The sequence below is a fragment of the Sceloporus undulatus genome, chromosome 3 (genome assembly GCF_019175285.1).
Source record: "Sceloporus undulatus isolate JIND9_A2432 ecotype Alabama chromosome 3, SceUnd_v1.1, whole genome shotgun sequence".
Classification (NCBI taxonomy): Eukaryota; Metazoa; Chordata; class Lepidosauria; order Squamata; family Phrynosomatidae; genus Sceloporus; species Sceloporus undulatus.
The window spans coordinates 109,465,119-109,489,324 of record NC_056524.1 but is presented as its reverse complement, the minus strand read 5'-3'; the positions used below and the strand labels follow the sequence as shown (position 1 = coordinate 109,489,324).

General features: G+C 40.1%; 1 protein-coding gene across 2 annotated transcripts in view; it reads right to left on the bottom strand.

Annotated features, from left to right (window-relative positions):
- EFNB2 (ephrin B2) overlaps nucleotides 1-23,712 on the bottom strand; it is a 63,335-nt gene extending 39,623 nt beyond the window's left edge. For both annotated transcript variants that reach the window (XM_042459686.1, XM_042459687.1), the window contains exon 1: nucleotides 22,938-23,712. In XM_042459686.1, coding sequence (XP_042315620.1) covers nucleotides 22,938-23,095 — 158 coding nt within the window. In that variant the 5' untranslated portion in view covers nucleotides 23,096-23,712. The remainder of the gene's footprint in view (nucleotides 1-22,937) is intronic.
- Between the last annotated feature and the right edge of the window lie 494 nt (nucleotides 23,713-24,206).

Below are 24,206 nucleotides of genomic sequence, written 5' to 3'. Positions count from 1 at the left end.
CTCAAAGTCCCCTCAGGGGCTAATGCAGCCCTCTAGTTTCTACTCCTGCACTAGCTGGGCTTTGAGATCCTTTCCACTCTATGATTCTATGTAAGACAAGGCACACCGGAATCTTCAAAGACTAATGCCACATTATGATCATGGCAGGAAGGGGGATGACTTATTCCTAATTCCATATTAGATGTTCATTGATTCATTGTATTGTTATGCTTTGTTATTTTGTTTGTTTTTTTTTCCCCCCCCCCCCCCCCCGGTTTGTTAAAGGAACTGAATGTATTTCTATATGGGAGCAGAGAACAAAGTTCCTGAACGGTTACATTAAAAGAGAATCAGATCCAGGGAATTACTCCATTTGAAAATGCTGATATCAGCATAACAGTATGACAAGCATTTATACATCTGCCACACTCTCTGATGTTAGACTACACCAGGAAGATCTTCCTTTATGGAATGTAAACCAATATCAAAGTGAATATCGGGTTGCTAAAAAAATTCTCTCCTTGACTACTTTACACCTTCAGTGACTACATAGTCAAGATGCCATATGTTCTTAATGAAACACATCACTTGAAGATGTGTTGCTAATTATGGATGATTTTGGATGCTAGTAAGCAGGTCAGACTGATCAAGGTTACAGCTGTATGACTGTCACTCACAACAAGGCCCACCACTGGAGACATGAACAGCACTTCCCAAGTAGTATGTTATATTCACCCCCGCATTCTGAAAACCTCTCAAAGAATAAGTAGTTGAAGCAGTTCTTCAATTATTCTCTGGCTTTACTGTACTATTTCTCTGACAGACGTGTTTTCTATTCTCCAGAATCACTGGAATACTGTGCCAGCCTGAATGTAGTACTTGTTTCTTAAAGCTCTTTCATTGCCCATTCTCTGGTTTCACAGTGCGCTCTAGCCATTCACTCTCAAATGAAATAAAATATTAAGGCAGGGTTGAGAATCATGAAACACTTGTTCTCCAGTCACAATCTCTAGCTGTCACTATTGCTAACATTCCCTGTAAAACAACCAAAATGGAGGCAGATCTTGCTTTAGAATTCTTGGTGCCCACACATACAGAGGCAAAAAAGGACCCAAAATTGCCTCAAAAATGAGACTGACATAACGTTACATCTGGTCATCCATAGCAACACAGTGCAGGCTGTGTGGAGTTTACAACTACTGAAAATGATTCCCAGTACCTACCCCACATTAGAGATTTTGGCTTTGTATTGAGTATAAAGAGATGGAAGACAGGCAGACTTGTAAGAAAAAAAGAAAAGAAGTTAACTCCGCATGAAGGCACTACAGTAGTTCCTGTCTGATCTTGTAAGCTTAGCATGATCAGCGCTGGAGAGAACTTGGATGAGACTGCCCTTTGCCGTAGGAAGCAACTTGCAAACCCATTTCTGGGTACTCCTTGCCTACGAAAACCATATGATATTCATGGAGTTGCTCCAAGTCAAAAGGTGACTTGAAGGCACATAGATGCACATGCGCGCACGCACACACAAAAGAACTGATATTCAGCCATGTATCCTTAAAGATATGCTTGTCAATGACATCATCTGGCAGATTTAACAAAAACACCTATTATTAACAAGGGATTGCCAAAGTAACTTCTAGGCAATTTGGTTGACATTTTGTGTGCCATAAGGTTCCAGAGTTGTTAGTTTGCCAATTAGTCCCCTTGCAGAACTACAACTCTTTTGATTCATTCCACCCTCCTCAGCAATGGACAATGTACACTGGGCACTTGGTATCTGCTGGCATTTGGTTGATTCTATGGTTCCAGGACTCCCTGTGGATACCAAAATCCATGGTGCACAAGTCCTATTAAACACAATAGACTACTAAAATGGTGTCCCTTACATAAAATGGGAAATTCAAAGTTTACTTTTTGGAATTTATTTATATTTTTTGAATATTTTCAAGCGGTGGATTGTTGAATCCCTGGATAAAGAATACAGTATGTGGATATAGATGGCTGACTATACATAAAAGATTACAAAAGCCACTTATAACTGAATACAGCTCTCTTACACAATAAAATGCCTCACAACAGGACAAAAATGTGTAACAATATTTAGTCCAAGAAAATGATGGCCTTGTATCTTCTACTCTGGCAAACAGGTTTCACAAGCAGTAGCCCATGGGTTACATGGGACTCTGAAGTGGTAGCGGCATATTACATGCCCTTAATCTTACAGATACTGTTCAGATTTGGGGGTTGGTGTCACCAATATGCTGATGACACCCAACTCTCCTTTCCATCCATATGCAAAAAGCTAGTTTCAGTGTTAAGCCAGTGACTGGTATAAGGAATTGGCTGGATAAGAATGAACAAACTGAAGCTTTATCCAAACAAATGTTCCTGGTGAGTTGGAAGGCACATTAAAGATTCCATCTATGCTGGATATGGTTACACTCTACCTGAAATCTCAGGTTCACAGGTTGGGCATACTCCTGAACTCAGATTTAAGTATAAATGCACAGGTTTCATCTGTAGCGACAAGTGCTTTTGCACCACTAAAACTGGTGTGCCAGCTGCATCCCTTCCTTGAGATGTCGGATCTGGCCATATTCACACATGGCTTACTTACATTTCCATTTAGATTACCATGATACACTCTACAAGGGGATGCCTTCTAACAGTATTTGGAAATTGCAGCTAGTTCAAAATGCTAGAGCCAGAATGCTTACAGGAACATAGCTTTCCTATTATATCAATTCGACTGGCTTTCTGTCTATTTCTGGACACTATTCACAATACTGGACACAAGAGGAAGCCTTGTCAGTAGCTGGATTAAGGAACTCCCTTCCAATACAGGTTAGACTCACTTCCTTCCTATTGTTCCTAATAAATGAATTTGAAAAACAGAAATTAGAGGATTAACAAGTCAAGCACTCCATGTCTGTGTATGAGCTGGATTTAATAATCTAATTCCTGGATTAAAAAAAAAATCAGAGTCCTGTTACTAAATTGTTTTAATGGCATTTTAATAGTATCATTTAATGTACTATTCAATTTTATTATGTAGTTTAATACATATGTGTGAATTCATATTTTATATGTATAGCTTATAGTGTATTCATTAGGAACTTTTGAAATATGATGTGTGAGAGACAAGGCCCTTTGTGAGCAATAAAACAGAAAGGTTCCCATTAGATTATACCTTACCTTTGAAAATGTGTATGCAATTTGAAATCTTTATTCCATATGTTATATCATCTGTGTGATAGCAGGAAGAAACGGTACTGCTGCGCACCATGAACATCTCAAATAGCTTATTAGGACAAAACAAGTAACCGAGGAAGATGGTGGGATCCATTATGAAGTACAACAGGAAGCTGACTGCTTAGGAGATTCTAAAAATGTACCATCAAATGTAAGCTACAATTGAACTATAATGCCTCTTCCAACTGACTGTAAAATCACTATGTGTTAGGCAGATTTCACTTGGTCTCTTTCACTTTTTTCTAGTTCCCATAGTAACTGCAGCTAGTAGACCTGTTTCCTTCTATCAGTATTTTCAAAAGACAATGAACATGTTTCGTTTGTTGGTTTGTTTTCTCCCCCACATCTGTAATAAAAATGTACTACTGACCATTGGCTGGAACACAACATTCCATTTCAAGATCTGTGCTTTTTCCCACAAAGATAAAATTGTTCTTTTAACAACATTCAGATGGATACAGAAACTAGCTGAGGTGTTTTCAAAGACACTTTTAGTGTCATACAGTATATGAAAATAACATCTGTTTCTTTCCATCTTCTCCAGGAGCCCTATACAAAAGGACATTAAGGTGCCTTCACAAGCCTGTGACCCTGACTATAAAGCAGTAACATGATTTTTGACAACTTTTTCACCAACAATATACTTAAATGAATTTTCCCCAACAGTTCACCTGATTCCAAAATGCTACAACTGCCAGGCAAACTCAGGCTGCATCCACACTGTAGAAATAATCCACTTTGACCCTGAATCTGGGATTTGTGAGATATTTAGCCTTCTCTGACGAAGCACTCTGGTCTCACAACAAACTACAATTTTCAGAATTCCTTACAATTGAGCCATGGCAGTTAAACTGGTGTCAAACTGGATTATTTCTGCAGTGCAGATGCAGCCTCATACTCTCAGTTGTTTAGTATAATGGCACTGGGATGGACTACATTTCAAACATGGGTTTCAGAACTTTCACAAATAAATTTGAGTCCAGTGGCTAGCAGTTATGTATCATATCCTATTGCAACAGTTCATCTGTTGGGAGTTTTTCCAAAAAGAAATTAGATATAGAAACCAGCTGTACCTGTATTCTCCCCACATAGACACCAAGGCTGCTGTATGTAGTACAGATAAAGTTTGACAGAGCAGAATGTGAGTTTAAAAGTCTGTGGAAGAGTCACACATTCTTACATGGGAAAAGCAGGCTGGTTTTGCTGAAAATGACAGACTACCAATGCTATTTTCATAAATTGACCTCCTTATAGGGCAATGCGTATTAACTGTATTTAATTTATTTACTTAATATCCCACATTCCCCTAACATAAGCTTCAAGGGAGCATATCAATCATTAAAACAAACTATAAGTTAAAAAAATGTTAATACAACAGTTTAAAAACAATTAAGTTCTAATTCTGTTTGAAAAAACACACATTTTATTTATTTATTATTATTTTATTTATTTATGGTATTTATACCCCGCCCTTCAGCCCTAATGACTATCAGAGTGGCATTTAAAACAAGTTGAAAAAACACCTTTAATGCCAATTAAAATACTGTACAGGCACAACAAATTCCATTAAAACCTCCATCTGCTGCAGCAAGTTGAAACCCAAAGGACTGCCTAATTTTTTTTTTAAAAAAAGAAGGGTCAATATGCAAAATGATGCAGATACCAAAACACAGCAAGTACTGGAAGCACTAGAAAATTTGGATCCATTTCCTGTATGAACTCCCCACCTAGATAAAGCAACAGCTAATATGTGGCAGCGTTTTGTTTTGTTTTTGTCTACTCTATGGATGCGAGTCTTCTCTTTTAGAATTCTATTACACTCCTGTAACATTTCAGAACCTCATCAGCATGCAAAATCTTATTGACTGCATTAGATTTCCATCACCACTAGAAAAGCCACCAACCTAAAAATCAGGCAACTACATTCCCCATATGTCACTGTCATAGGATAATATTTTGTTCAACTGCTCTTGGGGTTGTGGGGAGTGAATGAAAAATAACTGTAGTAAAAGTAGGAGTGTGTTTGTATAGGAAGAAACTAGCCTACTAATAGGAAAGAAGAAAGCCATGGGTAGATGCAATGCAATTAGATGTTCATTCCAGCTACTTCTTGATGAATCATGCATGTGCCTCTGGATGAGAGCCCAACTCTTGACCCCATGACCCCACTCCACATTTTACTACTCCAGATCTCAGTTGCTAGCCTCAAAGTCCTCTCCTTTCCCTCTTTTTTTCTTTTGGCATTGTTTTCACAAGAATACTATGTTAATACTGAAGGCAAATAACCTCTACTAAATTAGGGTCCTGGAAAAGTACTTTGTCATAAAGTCTGTGAGTAAGGAAGAATTCGGTTTCAAAGAAAGAAAGAGCAGAGACTTCACACTGGGGCTAAACGACCCCAGAAGAGAAAGCCGTATTCCATCGCAACATCATTTACCGCTCTTATTGTTCAAAGTGGCAAGTCGCATATGCACAGAAACAACACACTCACTTTAAAAAAAAAAAAAATTTAAATGCAGGAAAGAGTCACCTAAAATAACAAACCAATGAATAATTGAGATAACAAATCAAGAGTAAAATGAGTATCTACATTTTATTTTTAAAAATGCTCTTGAAAAGATAGCATTTTTCTGGATAGCACTTTACTGCCCCCTTTTGCACTTTTAACATCAGAACAGGTTTGAGCACGAACATGCTGTTGTAAATCCCAGTGAGATAACCAAGGAGAAGAACAAAGCCATTGGTTTACAGACAGTCAAACTATGCGTTTTGAAGCATTATAGTAATTACAGAGGATATAAATAAGTGTGATGGGTAAATTATTTCATGTAGCTATGGAACAAACTCAGTAATGGAGGGTTAAACTAAGATCTCTGTATTTTTACAAGCACATTCACACATGGAGATCTTTCCTGTTATTTTGTACAGCCCTTCTTTTTGTATTTTTGTAAAGGAAAAATATACTGCCAGTTTCGGGGAAAGAAAGGAACAATAAAGAGACTGTGTGCCATGTGAATGCTGTGGTGTCAGCATGTGCAGGAACTTAAATGGGCACGGATGTCTTTAAAATCTGATATTTTACAGAGTAGTAATATACCAAAAATAAAACCATAAAAAGAAAAGTCCAAACTAATTCAAATGCCCTTGCATGGCCATAGGGCAAAAAACCAGTTTGACAGCTCTTAACTGCAGCTGCACTAGTACTGTTGTATGCATGGCCATATTTTTGTATACTTCTTTTCCTTCTTAAACACAATAAATCTACTGTCTACTAGATGGTTATTTACAAACTACTAATTCACTTGGACAATAAGAAAGAAAGACACTACCGCCCCAAGTAACCACAGATTCCATTTGACAAAACCCATGTGCTGTGTACCTTTATATTTAAACTTAATCCATTTCCCTCTGTCATCTTAAAATTACTAAACGAGTCACAATAATATTAAATTTCACTGCCTACAGCACTGTGCAATTGAACCTTTGCTGTAATAAAAGCCAACTCCCTTTGATATAAAGATTGGTGATCTAGTTACTAGCCAAGAAATACAGAAAAATCTTGTGCTGTATTAAACCTCTGTGTATGTGTATATGTGTGAGCTCAAACTATACAACACAGAGCATTCCAAAGTGTCTATATATCAAAAAAATCATTTTGCCTTACAAAAAAAAAAGTTCTTTACCATGTTTATCACAAACACTGGTTGACTTGGAGTAACATTACTTCACTTCAGTGTTACCATCTGGAAAGCCGGACAAATCCCTTCCTTGAAATGATACAGGGATTCAGTACATAATGCAAGAGAAAGTCGGAGTGAACCTAGTGGTTTTTCTGAAGACAAAGAAATTTCATCTCTAACTGAGCTAACAGAGGCCGGCTGGCATCTGTCCACGAGTTCGCTTTTTAAAGGGCACGGTAAATCACACACTGAAGCTGGTTGAGACAACACAACAAGATGAGTCTACTGCTGGTCTGCCAGTCTCCCGCACTCAGAAATCCTTTTGTCAGCCAAAGTGTAAGGAGGGAGCATTAAAGTTCTGAGACTCCTTCCTTTTAATTACAATTTGTCAGCACCTGCACAGTCTTGTTCTGAGTCATACAGCAGGAACAAAAAAGGGTGGGGATTGTCTTGCTGTTTGTCTAGAATGTTAAAGCCACAAATGTGCCTTACAATACAGGAGAATCTAGTTTCCCTCCTCCCTCAGATAAAAAGTTTGGACTGCTTGAATTAGGGCAGAGAAGCTTCCTAAAGGATGATGTTTTCAAGCCGGAATGGGTTGCAACAATTTCTTCACACTGTCAGTGTGAATAGCTGAAGCCAGTTCATCCCAACACTTTCCTCCTCTGAAAACTTCATACAGTATATATTTATTTTTAGGCCACCGTTCCATGACCGCACCATCATGATGGCAGTCCCGTGTACATAGGCCTACATTTAAATGGGGGATATAGCTACATTTAAGTGGCAGATACTGCTTTCTGTACTTGAATCCTTTCACTCCAATGTGAAACCTGTTTGTTATTTCTATCTCTTGTTATTGAAACAGAATTCTTATTTATCACATGCTTTAATGACAAAGTAGCAAACACTAGCAAATTAAAATTGCAAGATGCATACTGTATACTAATTAAGGTTGCTTTGCACCCCCAAAAAGCACCTATACAGATTGCAGAGGGTAATTAAAGATGTACAGTGGACCCTTGTTATACGCTGGGGTTTGGTTCCAAGATTCCTCATGGATTACAAAATCCATGGATGCTCAAGTCCCATTAAATATATGACATAGCAAAATGGTGTCCCTTATAAAAAATGGAAAATCAAGGTTTGATGTTTGAAATTTATACTGTACTTTATTTGAATATTTTCAAACCGTGGGTGCTTGAATCCATGTATAAAAAATCAGTGTATAAGAAGGGCCAACTGTACTAAAAACTTAAAATATAAAATCAAATTTTATCTACTATACCAATTGACAGTTTAAAATCCTAATTTGATACTTCTTGTTCCATTTAAAATGGGGAAAATAAGGATGTCATTGGATGGAGTTGATTTACCACCTTGGAAGAAGGATTACTGTACATAGAAACTGCATGAAGCAGCACCACTTTGTGAATTTTAGAATTTATATCTAAAGTTCCTGCTCCCCAACAACTTTGGACCAAAGTACTGGTTGAATCTCCCCTATCCAGAATTCTGAAATCCAAAATTGTGCACATGGGTGGTCAAAACAGTGACACTTTTGCTTTCTAATGGTTCAGTGTACACAAACTTTGTTTCATGCACAAAATCATTTTTAAAATATTATGTATAAAATTACCTTCAGGTTATTTATCTAAGATGTATATGAAACATAACTGAATGTCATGTTTAGACTTGGGTTCCAGCTCCAAGATAGCTCATTTTATATATATGCAAATATTCCAAAATCCAAAACAAAATCTGAACTCCAAACATTCTTGGTCAAAACCATTTCAGATAAAGTGGAAGATTCAGCCTGTATTCCAACTCAAAACTTAATCTCTAGATATACATTTAGCTCATTTTGTAAAAAGCAACCATGATTTGTTACAAAAGTATCAAAAAGAAAAGGAATTCAAAAAATTTAGCCATGACTTGTTTTCTGTTTTTCTGTTTATTTACATATTTTAAACTCATGTAGTATGAAAAATATTGCAAAATACAAGAAAAATATATGTAAAAAAACCCCAGACATATGGTGCAGAACAACTCTGTCTCAATACTATTGTGCCCCTCACCCCAATGTTGTTAGAACTGTAAGACTTTACAGTATGGATCTTACAGAGGTGGGTTAGGCATTGATACAGAGACAAAAGACAACCAAATCATGATTTCAGATAAGGTGGAAGATTCAGCCTGTATTCCCACTCAAAATTTAATCTCTATATACACAGTTAGCTCATTTTGTAACCTGAAGATCTGTTTCACACACTGCAGTAATGCAAAGGTATATCTGTCATCATGATTCATGCATATACTTATGAGGAAGTAGTAGTTAATTCAACTTTCCCAAGACTACCTGTGTGATGCATGCTCAAGAACAAGCCTGTTTTTGGACTATACTAACACTACACATTTTTATGTGTGTAAAACATTTAAATTGTCCATCTTTGTTAAAAGATACATTAACACCCAGAACACACTAAACTGTTAAGACAGTTGGAAGCCAAGAACAAATGATAAAGCTGAGTCTGCAATATCTGAAGACTAGGGCAAAAGTCTACAGTGTGATGGTGCTTGGAAGCCACATACTTAAACATAGATGCTGTCATCATAAAACACAATATGGCATATGGTGGCTATGATGTGGGTGTGTTCAGCGGTTGCTACTTTTTTGTTGGAAGCATTCTAACATATTAAAACTGAGTTAGAAAAATCTTTCACATTTGTAGATGCATATTTTAAAAGAATTATACTTCTGTGATGTGGAATTTAACTGAGGTTAGTCAGTTAGTATTGTTAGATCCTGTGTGCTTTTACTGTTGCAAAAATACTCCACAGTTAGAAAGATATACTGTATATTCACCATCCGTCATTAGATGGTTAGATCTTGCTGCTTTACTGAAGTATGAACATATATCTTATGGGTGTCATCTCCAAGAAAATGGATTTTTGGAAATATGGCATTTTGGGAAACATTGATTCTTGGTATCTGCTGGGGTTGGTTCTCCGTGGATACCGAAATCTGTATATGCCCCAGTCCGATTAAATACAATGGCATAGTGAAATAGTATACTTTATATAAAACAACAAAATCAAGGTTTGCTTTTTGGAATTTATATATATATATATAAATACTGTATTTTCAAGTCATTAGTGCATGAATCCATGGATTAAAGATCCATGGGTATGAAGGACCAACTGTACTTGTAACATTGTATATGGCTAGCCCTTTCTCATATCCTAGGTACTCTTCCTTTTTTTCCCTGTCTCATTCTTTTTCCCTTATTTTCTTTACAACCATATTTTCACATATCTATTTTAAATATTTAAGAAAAGCATGGGCATGCAGTGACATGCCCGATACAATTATCCAATGGACAAACAAACTTTATTAATTTACTACACCTTTTACTTATCTTTCCACACCACCCAGTACTAATTACAACAATAGTTTCAAGCTGGAACGCCTGCTCAGTTTTTATGCCATGGGCTTTCTGGAAGCAGACACCCATGCATTTTATTTTTACTTTGACAAAAAGCCCTTTCCTGTAGCTCAACTTCAGCAAGAGGCCTAAACACAGCCTCAGCTTTCAGCACATTACAATTACATTATTTTAACGTCTTCCCTAAATACCAGGACTACAAGAATTAATGCAGAGCCAATATTTTAATGACCACAAATAAGTAAGGATTTTTTCTTGCGATCCTTTAACGAAATCAAATGAATCACATATATTGTGTAGGCTTTGACATATGGAATTATTGAACATCACATGTATCTGTTTCCTTGGAATCCAGTCCTAAACATGGTTTTCTGGCAGTAAGCCTCAACTGAGATAATGGGACTAACTTTGAGTACAAATGGCTAGAACTGCATAGTAACAGTTGGCTATCATGATGCCTGAATTTCCCTGCTCATCTCCAATAAAATCTAGAGCTATCTTGGGAAAGAAAAATAGAACATGAGAGATAGCAAAGGTTAAGCACTGCAGAAGAGTTAAACCAAACTGTTCTTAAAATAAAAGATTAATTACTGTAAATGTGAAGAAAACAACCGGAGTGCAGACAGAAGATGAAAAAGGACAGCAGAGCCATTCAAAGGAGCCAAAGTGTTCCTAATTTCAAATGGCACTTTTATCCAATCAAGCGTACAAATCAATGGATGCTTTGGCACCAGTTTAAGCAGATGGCAAACTCCAGCAGAAGCAGACCTGCAGCAAAGATTACCCACTTGAGAGTCAGCATTACATCGGTGTACAGAATTACCTACATGACTCTCAGAGACCCAGATTCTCTACCTCCCACACCGGCCACCTATCAATAACTAGGAAAGTTTCAGTGACAGTTTTATCACTCAAGAGCAAAAGTGGTAGCTTATTGCAAAAGGAGAGGTGGGCTTCTAGCTGTGCCTCCACTTTCATACCATCTAGGTGCCTCAGCCCCTGGATCAACACATGATGTTCCATGACATCATGCTGGCATGGTGAGCTAACCCCAGGGCCAGCTGTCTGAGATCAAGGAAAAGGTAGCACTCTCCTGCCCCCACACACTCTTATGTACAAGAGCCAACTGGAATGACAGATAGAGCTTACCTCACCTTGGGACACAGAGCAGTATCTTTCTGCCACATAGATGACACAACTTTGTCCTCTTAACACCATACTGTCATTTAGCACCTCTTAGCATCTAATGCCTTAGCAGCCTCTCCAGGGTCATTTCCATGTTACCAGAAAGTGAGAGAATGAGTGGGGACACACTGTTGCAGCATGCTGAGCTCCAAGAAAAGATCTGGACACATTGGTGCTCATACCCCCACTCTGCACAACTGTAAATGTGAATTGTGATGGTGTGAATCAAACTACTGTAATACCATCATAATTCATGAACTGAATGCCAACCAATGTTTCTCGTTACTTTTGTTTGCTACTACTTTCTTTATAGAAGTAATTTGAACTGAGCTCTTGAATCTATTTACTTTTCTGATAGCCTCCTAATGTTTCAACACTAACAAATTAAATTTCTCTGGTGATTCAACATTAACATGTTAGTGATAATATTTGCAAGCTCTGATCAGCTGAGATGTTTCCAAATGTGCAGTAGCAAGAGCAGAACTGAAAGATGTTTCCATCCTCTCAGAGTTTTCTGTACATGCCAGAAGAGGACTGGGAAGGTGAAGGACTCCTGGAGATCGCAAATAATGACTGTTTGTGAATGTTCCCCCAGTGTTTTCATTGCTTCTTTCCCGTCTTCATTCCTCCCTATTGTGTTTCATACTGAAACCAAGTTAACAAATGACTTTGCATTACACATAATTTCACAAAATATTTAAGCAGTCTCAAGCAGCAGAGATATATTTTACATAAACAAATGTTACTCTGTGCATTGCCACATAAATAATAAATAGGCCCCATCCCTATTTATAATCCCCATTCCCATTTCACAGGGGTACCAGAATGGCCTTGCCCCACTTCTTAAGCACTGGATTTTGCTGAAACTTCATTACTATAAGGAATTCTGGGCAAGCTTTCTCTTCTATATACAGGACTGGATATTCTGCTTTCATTGGCTATGACCTGACAACTTCCATGTCCAATAAAGAATGCTGTGTGGCTGCACACTTCTGCTTCTAAAGGGAACATACAGGGAACATATAGCTCAAAGTGGCTGTTACCTGACTCTTTCCCCCTGCTGCTTCTAGAAAATGTTCATTGGTCCACAATGATCTATTAATACATGTTTAATAACTCCAAGACAGAAAAATTCTAGAAGATGTCACCCTTATGTTCATCCTCAGCTGTTCCCTTGACACCTCTATAGTTTAATATACATCTTCTAGAAACACTTCAGGAACTGTTAACCTATCAGCCCTCACAGTTCATTCTTGTCTTTACAAAGAAACATAAAGAAACTATGTCGAAATTTAAAATATGGCATTATGCAACTTTAAGCAGCCAGGCCTGCTACATTTGAATGTTATATTTATATTGCACTGTAAAGGGCATTGAAGTTAGCGCCACAGATATACTTGGATAGCGACTGTAAGTGCAGCACAAATGCCAACACCATCCCACTTCACTATCCTGCACTGGCAGCAACCATCATTAGATACAGGTGAAAAGTCTTCAGGTCATGTGGGCTATTTATTTTGTAAAGTAAGCAAAAAAGGGACATCTGTAGCAAACTGTGGTTCTTCTCTCATAATTCTGCTGTGGACAGCCTGTACCTCTTCTGTACCATTTTACAGCTACCTAATTACCTTGTTAAACTGGCTACTTCATACAATAAAAGTTATACCATATATTTGTCAAGACTGCAGTAAAGTTCACCATGACCACAGTGATTCAGCAGGAAAGTAAGATAAGTTTCCACTCCTTAAAACTTTAAGAGCTGATCTAACATTTAAAAAACAATTGTTAATGTATTTCCAATTATTCTAATGAGAGCTAACTTGAGGACTTAGAGGCTGAACAGATCGACCATTAAGGCCAGTCTGGGGGTGGAATGTAGATGCCCTGACTCTGCCCCCAGGCCAGTGTGACATCGCGTGCTGCACTGTACGGCGTGCGGCATCACAGCGCTCTTCTGGTGCTGAATCTAGATGCAGCGCCAAAGGAGCGCAGAAAAGCCACAGCGCCAGCAGCTACGGTGCCCTTTCTGCAGTGCAGAAAAGTGAGATCGGGGCTGCAGCCCCGATCTAGCACAGAGAGAGGTGGCTGCTATTATACCTTACAAAACATTTGTAGTTCTAAATATGAATGCTACTATCTACTGGGGTAAATCCAATCAATATTTTCAAATTAATGTGCATCCTATCAGAGGGACCTGGGTAAACTACAGTTATGTAAAATCCTATTGATTCAATGGGTCTACCCAACTTGGAACTAACACAGGATTTCACTCACCATCTTTAGTGGCACAAACTGGGTTAAAGGTAGGCTTCAGAAGGATAACCAATGGCATGGCTATGGCTTGCAATGAGGAACATAAATTATAATCAGGACTGGCCTGTACCCCAATGCTGTTCCTTAGATTAGTATTTGCCTTGCACTATTTGAAGAGGCAAAATACCTAGAGCAATGTCAAGTGCTAATGGCCTCATTTGTGTGACCAATTCTTGGCAGAGAGAGAGAAGATACAACACCCACTTCATCCTGCATACCACAAGTCCTAATCTGAATAATGCACACATGTAAATCCAGTTTTAAGATTTGCATCCACTGTTGCTTTCAGGGGGGACAACATAAAGACGTACACTTGACAATAGCTGCATGGGAGAATGCTGAATAATTGCCTCTTCCTTTCTGCTGTATCAAAATGTACTCAGCCTTATCTGCAACATTTTTGAAATGTGACATGACAGGTAAGTTCAGAAAGCTAAATGTTGGATAATGGTTAGCAAACAAATGACACTGGTTTTTATATTATTTTAATCACTTTAACCCTTGTTGCAACAGAAAGCATAAGGCCAGAGTAATTCAGCTGCTTCTTTTGTGATTTGCCTTCCATAAATATGCACCAGTCTGTATTTCAAAAGCTGAAGGAGGCCGCAAGCTTGCTGGACATTTATCATGCCCTGTTCCCTGTGAACAAGCAAATACTTTAGCTGAATAGCCCATTAGCAATCATTGTCAAATACAGAATGCAAGGTGCTTGGATGTGACCAGCCTGTAAAGTAGAGGACGCTGCCCTGAGCTTTGCATACTATCTACAGCCAAAATGGATCTTTTGCTATAGATTTCTGAAGGTTAAGCTGGGACAATGGAAAACATAGCAGCATTTTAAGACTTCATACACTTACACAAATATATTCAGCTCTCTGCAGTGCATTTGTTAAAACCGTAGTAACTTGGAACAGCTTCTCAACTTGGGTTTGGAAATACAGTTATGGGTCAAAAACTGTTTTAAAGAGCCTTGGCAGAAGGGAAAACATACAAGGCAATTTGGAGAATTTTACCAGTCGTCTTGTTCAGAATATACCAAAACTCAAAACACAGTGACCCACAAGAATAACAGATTACATCTAGTCTGGAAGTGTCAACATGTGGATTTTTGCCAAGCTTACCCCATGATCTCCACTAAGAACCTGGATTCCCTTACATGTTGCTTTACAATTCAACACGCTTAGTCTGTCATGCATACAGCCTGGTGATAAACTTGGCAGTTCTTTTCTGTTTCAGACTAACTCATTGTTCAATAATAGCTTGTGGCTTCTTTTTCCTTTTTGGGCTCTTGTACAAACTGGGAAGAGTCTACCAAGTATAAGACTAAGTTATTTTATGAAGAAAGCAGATGGACTGAAAAATACACATGGCTTTGAATGTTTTCTTTTCTTCCTTTCACAAGTGCTATAAGACTTGTGTGATGATGTGGTTTAAGCACTGAGCTCTGGACTATGGAGACATGGATCAAATCCCCACTTGGACCTTGGGCAAGTCACATTCTCTCAGCCTCAGATGAAGTCAAAAGCAACCCCTCTCTGAACAAATCTTGGCAAGAAAACCCTGTGACAGACTGGCTTTAGGGTTGTCATAAGTCAACAACAAATAGGACCTAATACTATTTGGAAAAACAGCAGTGGTAATCTTCCTTTAAGATGGTTCTAATTCCGTTGACATTTTTTCAACAGAATCTTGTCCAACTGTTTGAACATGAAGCAGATCCATCATGGCATTCAGCTCTGGATTTCAGCCTCTGGGAAATAAACTGCCAGCTGGACTAAGCTCAAGTTTATTTGTTGTGTGTGGGTGTGGGTATATGCAAAGATGGATTTTGCCATTTTTTTCCCCCCCCCCCCCCAAAAAAAAACAGTGAAATAACAAAAAATAATTCTCTAGAATCATCTAGCCAAGGAAAGAGGATAATATAGAATGTTTATTTTAGCTTCTCCTGTGGAGTGTAAGATCGAGAGCGCTCTCTGAAAGATGGCTGAAATCAAAAGCCTTCTCTTTTCTTTTCAGATAACCTCAGCCCTACCTAACCCTCCACCCTCTGTTCTTTGCCAGCATGGCCCTGCCTGAATCCCAAATAGATTAAGGAAACAAACTCCCAAGTGCAGCTAATCCTACAGAATGGATGTCGCTGAGACCAGGAGTTAAAAAGGAAAATCTTCTACATCTGAACAATTGCAGTGATCCGGAGTTTTAATCAGGCCAAATCTCAGCAATAAAAAAGGCAGTAAATGAAATCTACCTTTACCATATTATACTCCACCAATGAGCAAGAACTGAGCAGCTTTTCTTTACTGCTTTAACCAGCCTGGCCACAAGTAGGCCTTTCATACTTCCTAATCCCAGCCCCCAAGTTGGGTTTTCAGTTCTCACATAATACCTTGCAGCCCTGAAGCAAGGCCCTTAGTTTCTACATCCCTTTCATAGACGTGTCATTTCTAACATCAAGCTAATCTATATGTTGCCATGGTATCCCCATTTATCTGCCTTTACATCTTATGAGCTGCATGGATTTACCACATTATTTTTATCTGAAAGACAGAAAATGGTGGTTTTATTGCCATACAATCAGATTACCGCTGCTAGTTTCTCTATGCCTTTTTACCATACTTCAATCAAAAGGGATCACTTTCTTTATACCCTGCCCTTGATTTACATTACATCTGTAAAGGCCTAGTCTGGGTTGTAATCCCCTTATTAACTAGGAACAGGGTTGATTTGCCTAAAAATAAAAGCAAATTGTGTCAGACCTTTTCACTTTGTTTTTGATTTGGAACTACAAAATGGATTACTAAAGAAATCTTCAGAGTTCACACGGCCGCTATACTACTGAATTTAAAATGAGAATTAAACAAGTTAAACAAGGGGAACGATGTCAACGGTTTACATTTTCCATCATGGCTGAAGAGCTGAATAGTGTTATGTCTTTGTATGCACCGGCTTTATAGAAAGACAATGAAGCTGCAGGAGTTTTGTTCCCAAGGAGTTCTTAACACTGTCTTTGGCCATCACCCCCCTCCTGTCCACTTTACATTTGCCATATACAAATTAGAGAAATATACAACTTAGAAATATGAACAGGTATTAGGTCTCCAGCCTAATAAGTATATTTATTAAGATCCTCACACTTTAATCAAAATATTTTAACCAGGTAATAATCCTGCTCCTTCATTTAACATCTCCCTAGCACCAAAGGATAAGTTCTGCAGGGGAGGATAAAACAGTGTGTTTAAATTCAGTGGAAAGAACGAGTATGTTTTGATTACTTTTTTATCTTCTGAGAGATATCTTAATTGTTTGCATCAGTTAAGATGTAATTAGCCTTGATTATTTAAGCACAGATCCTTGCCCAATTTTATTTTATTTTATTTTTGTTTTGTTTTGTTTTTTTAAAAGATTCCCTAAATATCATGGCATCACATTATGGAGATTTCTCCTTCGGTCATCTGCAAACCAAAATCATACTAAAAGAAATTTTTTATGAGCTGAGAGTATATTATGACTGTCGTATTGAAAGGAGAGAAAGGAAAATCTTTCTAATTTCAGCTTGACTCAGACACTGCCTGTCTAACAGCAATTACTGAACTAAGAGTTGCTTTACTTTATAAGGCACGAAGATAAGAGACCTTGAGATAATTGGTATAAATATAGCAATTATGCTCCCAACTGATGACTGAGCAATGGACTATAAAATAAATGAATTAATTTAAAATTCAGGTTTTTGTTGGCAGTAAGGTTCAAATCTAAAAAGGGTAAAAACAAATCATCTAGGTTAGGTTTTTATCCAATGGCTGCCCTTCTCAACTGGAGTTAACTCACTAAATCAATGGAATTTGTATGTTAGTCCACCATTAAGCAACAGATTCTATGGTCCTACTCTAGATGTGAGTAGTTATTGGTTTTAGGCCTTGACGTCTTGCAAAAGAAACTTTTCTGGAGTAGAAAGTAATGAAAGGCTGTAGGTTCATACACATCTATCAAAGAGCAATCCCAATTCAACACAGAGAAACTTGCGTCTGAGTAAAAAATGTCTAGAACTGTGCTGCATAAGCTGTTTGCTTTGAATAGCACCTAGCAAAAAGTATATTTTGTATTAAATCTGAAAAGAAGTGTTTCAGGTTTATATTGAGTTCATTTTGCCTGTAACAAACTCCAGGATATATTTGTAGTTGTTATAGCAAAGTATCTTGGCTTGGCTTAGAGTACTTTAGGCCTCTCTTCTCTGAGGCAAAATCAGTGAGGGAACTGATTATGAAGCTCCTGTTGTGTAGATCATGTTGGAAAAGTACATTTTGGGGCATGATACATATTTTCCCAGTATAAGAAGGAGATACAGTTATTCTGTTTATAGATCTTCTAGCACACAGGGAAGCACCCAACCATTCTCACTGGTATCTAGCGAGAGAATCAGCCCCAAAAATCTTCATATAGAATATATATTATATTCGTCTAACATTAAGTCTATAGAAGTTAGGATTAAAGAGTAAAGCTCCGGGATTCCAAAATAAATCCTTGCCGACAAGGAGAGATAGTAAATATGTTGCAAGATAGCATTTCAGCAGACTCTTTACGCTCCAGTAGCTTCAGTTTTCTTGTGAAACAAGACTGTCCATTAGTTATAGTTTATCATCCTGACAAAATGGTAGGAATGGGGATGTGACGGCACTAACAATTCCACCCCTGGTGCTTTGTTCCCCCCTTTTCTACATTAAAACCGACAAGATTAACCCAAACGCACATTGCAGAGCACAGTTCAAGGGGCTATTCATTTGGCAGTGAATGTGCATTTGTTTGCCTACAAAAAGAAGAGAATAAGAATTTCACAAACAAACAATGAGAGGCCGGCTGGCTTATGCCACCAAAAAGGCAGCTCAAACAGGGCCATCAATTGTAGGCTATTTTATCAGTCTCTGACAGGTTAGTGTTTATTCAGGCTAACTGTGGCTGATTTCATGTGTAATAGGTTATCACTGGAGATATTACTAAGCTATTTGTTTGCTTTCCCTTAGTCAAAGTACATTTCCTTAAGGAAAAAGGCCCCACTGTGGGTGAGGAAAGAAAAAATATTAGTTGACAGGGCAACTCCATGCTAAGGAAGGCAACCTTAGATTACACAACATTGTTGATAAGTAGAGCTTCGTGTCCTTCACGCTTAAACCTAACAAACTGCAACTTGGGGGTTGCGGTATTGAGAGTTGGGTAGCTCTTATTGTGTTGGTTCCAGAGGACAAGCAACAAAGTATGTGAGGTAATCTCTTCTAATTGATAGGAATGGAGATGGGAAATACCCTTGACTGGTAGGTGTCACTGCAGTTACACAAGAGTTTGTTTTACTAGGCTTTCCTTGTAGCTAGTTTTCTAGAAGAAAAACCACAAGAGAGATATCAGAGTAAAATATTTTCCCCCACCTAATTTTATGATCACAGCCCTTGTGCAATATTGTTAACAGAACATTTCGGCGAAAGACTTAGTAAGTCATATAGCTTCAGACTCATATAAATGGAATCTGTCGCTGTCTTGCTTTCCTTTCCTGACACCTGCTAAAACTTAAAGTCACTACAGCGACTCACAGAATAGTTTTCATTTAGTAGAGTAGGCCACAACAGGCCCAAGACTAAAAGAACTTGCCTCATTTCAGTCTACATTTTCACATATGCATCATGAGCCTACAAAAATTCTTGTTTCATTACCAGTGGATATGTGAATAGAAATAATTATTAATCTCCAGTAAATACATGAAATGGTTCATGACAATCATGGTAGGGATCTCTTCTTACAATGGAAGGGTCTCATAGCTCAAGCCCATTGCTTTGCTTACTAAGAAGAAACTCTTATTGTGTTGCATGGGACTTACTCCCTTGTATCAATCCTCCGCAAGGACTCTTGAAAAGTGAGGAAGGGAGTCAATCTCCAGAAGATAATCTAGTTTTCCTCCACTACAAGATCATTTATAGTGATGAATTTGGAAATACACTATGTTACTCTAAAAAGTGAAGATCATCCCATTACCCACACACCCCCATAGAGCAATAGCACTCATTTATTTACAAATTTGCACCAAAGTTGCTGGCAGACCACAGCAGAGGAATGAGTTGTGTTTGAACTGATGAATCCAAAAAAGTTTGCATCGCCTCAAGAAGCACTGCATGTGTGGGAAAGGATATATTTAAATTGAGGAGGAGTGAGGTTTTGTCACTAACTCATAGTTAAACTTGCTATAGATAATATTGTGCGGCGGGTTGCTGTCACTGTTGTATTTTACCCAAATTAATTCACACAACAGGAGGAAACAGTAACACAAGCCCACTACTTCAGGGACAAAGCCTTAAGCTGTAATTCAGGCAAGCCCTACAAGGCTGAAAATGGACACTTTGGGTTAATGCGGAGGCAAGGAGTGAAAGCAGGTTAGGCCTTGGAAGGAAGGAGAAGAAATGACCAGCGCATGGGAGAGACTGTTACGCATTGGAAGAGTGACCTCTGTAGGAATAAAGCTATCACTAGACTGCAGCAGCAAGCAAAAATACCTTTCTCCTCCAGAGCCAAACTTAATGCTATCAACTGTACAACACTACGCTTTCCCCCAAACCAGCGCACACAGAGAGAAGAAATTATACTGCTCCTTTGAAACAGAACTTGTTCTATATGTTTAAGACACAAATTTAACATCTAGACTTTTTTGGGGTTGAGAGGAATGCTACAATCAGCTTGAATCCACCGTGGGAGAAATACTGCAAGTAAAGGCTGTTTCTACATAGCAGCAGCAATTCCTTTGTATTGCTGTCTAAGGAGGAAAGCACCACTGAACTGAGCAAGACTGCCATGATCCTGAGAAAAAATTAGCCAGGTTCTCACTTTTTAAAATGAAAACTGATGTATCTCCTTCTGTTTTTCTTCATTAAAAACTAGCACTCGCTATGATGGGCCTCAGCCCTGCCTGCAAGCCTCCTTTTTCTTGGGAGCGGGCAAGGAAATAAATCTATAATGGAACCAAAGGATAAATGATGGCGTCAGAAGAAGATTTCTTAAATCTTCTAGGTACAAATGCAAAACTTCTGTCATTTCGGCTGGATTCTGTGGAGCCTGCGAGTAACATACAGTCCGCCTAGCTCTGAAGAGCCATTTCACACTTGTGAGACAGGGCATTTCCCCAATGCGTTGTTCACTTAAAGGTATTTTAACAACCGTTCAACTGCGTTTTATGGGAGAGCTTCTGCTCGGTTCACATCCAAACAGGCTTGCTCAGGTTTTATGGACAATTTGAGGTGCTCATTTCCCACAAACTATTTCCTACCAAATCATTAAAAAATAAAGACACTGTGATCATGGCTCTTTAAAATATATCTATATCTATATTATTTCCTCTGGGGGTATTGTGGAGAGACCTACACTGATTTATAAACACACACACACAGAGAGAGAAAGAAATCCTCCTTTGAGGAGCGTTTCCTCCATTTCCAAGATTATTTTATTGTGGCAAAACCTTTTTTTCCCCAAAGGAAAAGAGAAGCAAACTCTCTCTCTCTCTCTCTCTCTCTCTCTTTGTAAGGAAGTTTTCCTCCATTTCCAAGATTATTTTCCCTTCTTTTCCAAAAGAGGAAAGAAACTAAGAGCGCTCTCTCTCTCTGAGGTCTTCCTTTCTTCGGAAGCCCAAGTTTTCCATTAAACTCTCCACTCTGCATGACTTTTCATCCTCTGGCCTGTGCCCACTAAGCCACATAACCTTGTCCTACATAGATCTCTCTGGCTGCATCCACATTGGGGAGATAACCCAATTTGGTACTGCTTTAACTCTTTGTCTGACTCAAGGCTGTGGAATTCTGGGAGTTGGAGTTTGTTGTGGGGCCCAGAGGGTTTCCTCTCCAGTGCAGATGCTGCCTCTGTCTCTCTCAACCTACTTCTGTATAGCAGAGCTGGGCCCTGACCCTTTTGGGGGATCCAGGGCAGCCTTCTTCTGCCCGGACTTGCCAAGGAAGAAAAGAAAAGAGGGCAAGGCATGGGAAAGTCTTCTCCTGGCCAAGGCTGTCATCATGACTCAGCCACCAGGTTCCTCACTCCCCAAAGCCTCCCAACTTGCTCCAGTGGTCAATCGACCAAGGAGTCCTCCTCCTCCTCCTCCTCCTCCTCCTCTTATAGACATTTCTCAGGGCCCTTTCTCAAAGGGCCATTTCTCAAAGGGGGAGATCCAGGGCCGATCCGTTGCCCCCGAGGCTCCCTCTCCACTTGGCTCAGGGCTGCCATCTCCAAAGCCAGTCTCTCCTAACTCTGCCTCCTCCCCAAAACAGACATCGGCCCAAATGCTTTCCCCTGGAATGGAGGCCATTATTCCGCCACACTCCCAACTTCATGGGGCGATCAATGACATTTATTGCCATGTTCCCTGAAGAGTGGATCCTTCCTTCTCTCCTTGAAGGCTGGCCTTTCTCCCTATTTAGGAAACAAAGCGCCCTTCAAAAGAGAGCAGGGGCAGGATCGGTGCAGACTGTGTGTGTCGAATTCACCATCCCCGCTTTCTTTCTTTCTTTTTCTCCCCTTTCGCGCCCCAGAACCGGGATGATCCCGCATCCTCGGCCTGGAGGAGAGGCCGAAACCCCAAGCGCCCTCCCGATCTAAGGAGAAGAAAAAGGAGGCAGCCAGTCAACAGAATGGTGTCTCTGTGTGTATTTTTTCAATGCCGTAAGCCGCCCTGAGAGAAAGGCGGGATCTAAAGAAATATAGGTAGAAGGATATTAACAGGCACACACACAAATACGCCAGGCACATGCGCGTATTTCCTGGGAGGGAGACATCCAGGTGTGTGTGTGTGTTTAATGTTGTAAGCCGCCCTGAGAGAAAGGCGGCATATAAAGAAATAGGAATATAATTATCATCATCATCATCATCATCATCATCATCATCACACAAATGCCCCCCCCCCCGGTTTCCTGGGAGGGAGACATCCAGGCAACTGTATGGTGTGTGTGTCTTAACTGTTGTAAGCCGCCCCGAGAGAAAGGCGGGCTACAAATAAAGGGAGATCTAATATCCATGGTCCTGCTTTTTTCCCTGGGGGTGCTGCCCCTGGCCCCTGACTTACTTGGAGTTGGAGGAGTTCCAGTAGATGGGCTCCAGCACCAGGGAGCTGGCCAGCGCCGTCCGGCAGAGGAGCACCCAGAGGCCCCAGCAGCAGCACCGGCGGCCCAGCGGCAGCAGCGGCGGCGGCAGGAGGAGAGAGGGGCCCCGGCGGGCTCCCATGGTCCTGGGCCCCGCTCCGGACCCCGAGCAGCGCCAACGCCGCCGAGGAGGACCAGCAGGAAGGCCCCCCAGGAAGGCAAGGTAGGAGGAGTAGCAGGAGGAGGAGTACTATTATTATTATTATCCCCAAGAAGCAGCCAAGATCCCCCGGGAAGCTAGGGCCCTTCTCCAGGCTTAAGGAGTCCGGGGCTTCGTCGCTGCTGCCGACATGGAGGAAATCACGATCCAAGAGTAGAGAAGGAGTAGTAGTAAAGTAGTAGTACAGGAGTCCCTTTGCCGGCCCTTGGCTTCTCCCGGACTATGTCTCCTTTCTCTTCTATAAATCCACCTGGAGAGGAAGGAGAGGCAGGCGAGGGTCCCAGGGTCCTTTCCTTGGGGGCTCCATCGCCCTCCTGGGTCCCCAAAAAGGAGAAGAGAAAGCAGGCGTCCCAATAGCCCTTCTTCTACTTCTCCTTCTTTCTTCTTCTTCTTCTTCTTCTTTCTCCAAAGGGTGATGGAGAAGGAGGAGATGCAGGCGGCTCAGTCGGGCTGCCAGCGCCCGGCTCAAGGAGGCAAGCTCTAGCCCCAGCTCCCCTCCTCTGCTTCGGCTGCCGCCTCCCCCTCCTCCTTCTCCTTCCTCCGCCTGGCGCCGAGTCCGGGCTCCAGCGTCCTCCTCCTGCCTTTTATACTCAGCCACCCCCCTTCCCTGGCAACGCCGACGCTGATTGGCTGGCGGAGCTGTCACTCCGCAAACACCTCGCCCACCCACCAGACACTCACTTTGGGAAGGAGGCGGGGTTTATTGAAAAGAGGGGGGAGAGAGAGAGAGAAAGGTGCCTCTAGGCAGGTAACTGGGAGACCCGCCGCGTCCTCCTTTTCCAGGACAGGTCCTCCATTTCAGCCTTCTGTCCCTGAAGGGTTTTACAACCTCCTCCGTTTGGAGCAGGGCTAAGAAGCATGGGTCTATATGTAGATTAGAGCTGTATATATTTATATTAGAGCTGTATATTTATAGGAGTGTCCTCCATTTTTCCTTCAACGTCCTCCATCTGGAGCAAGACTAAGAAGAAGGAATTTCATGTCTCCAGGGATGTTTTCTGGCTTTTTCGTTGGTCATGTGTCCTCCATTCCC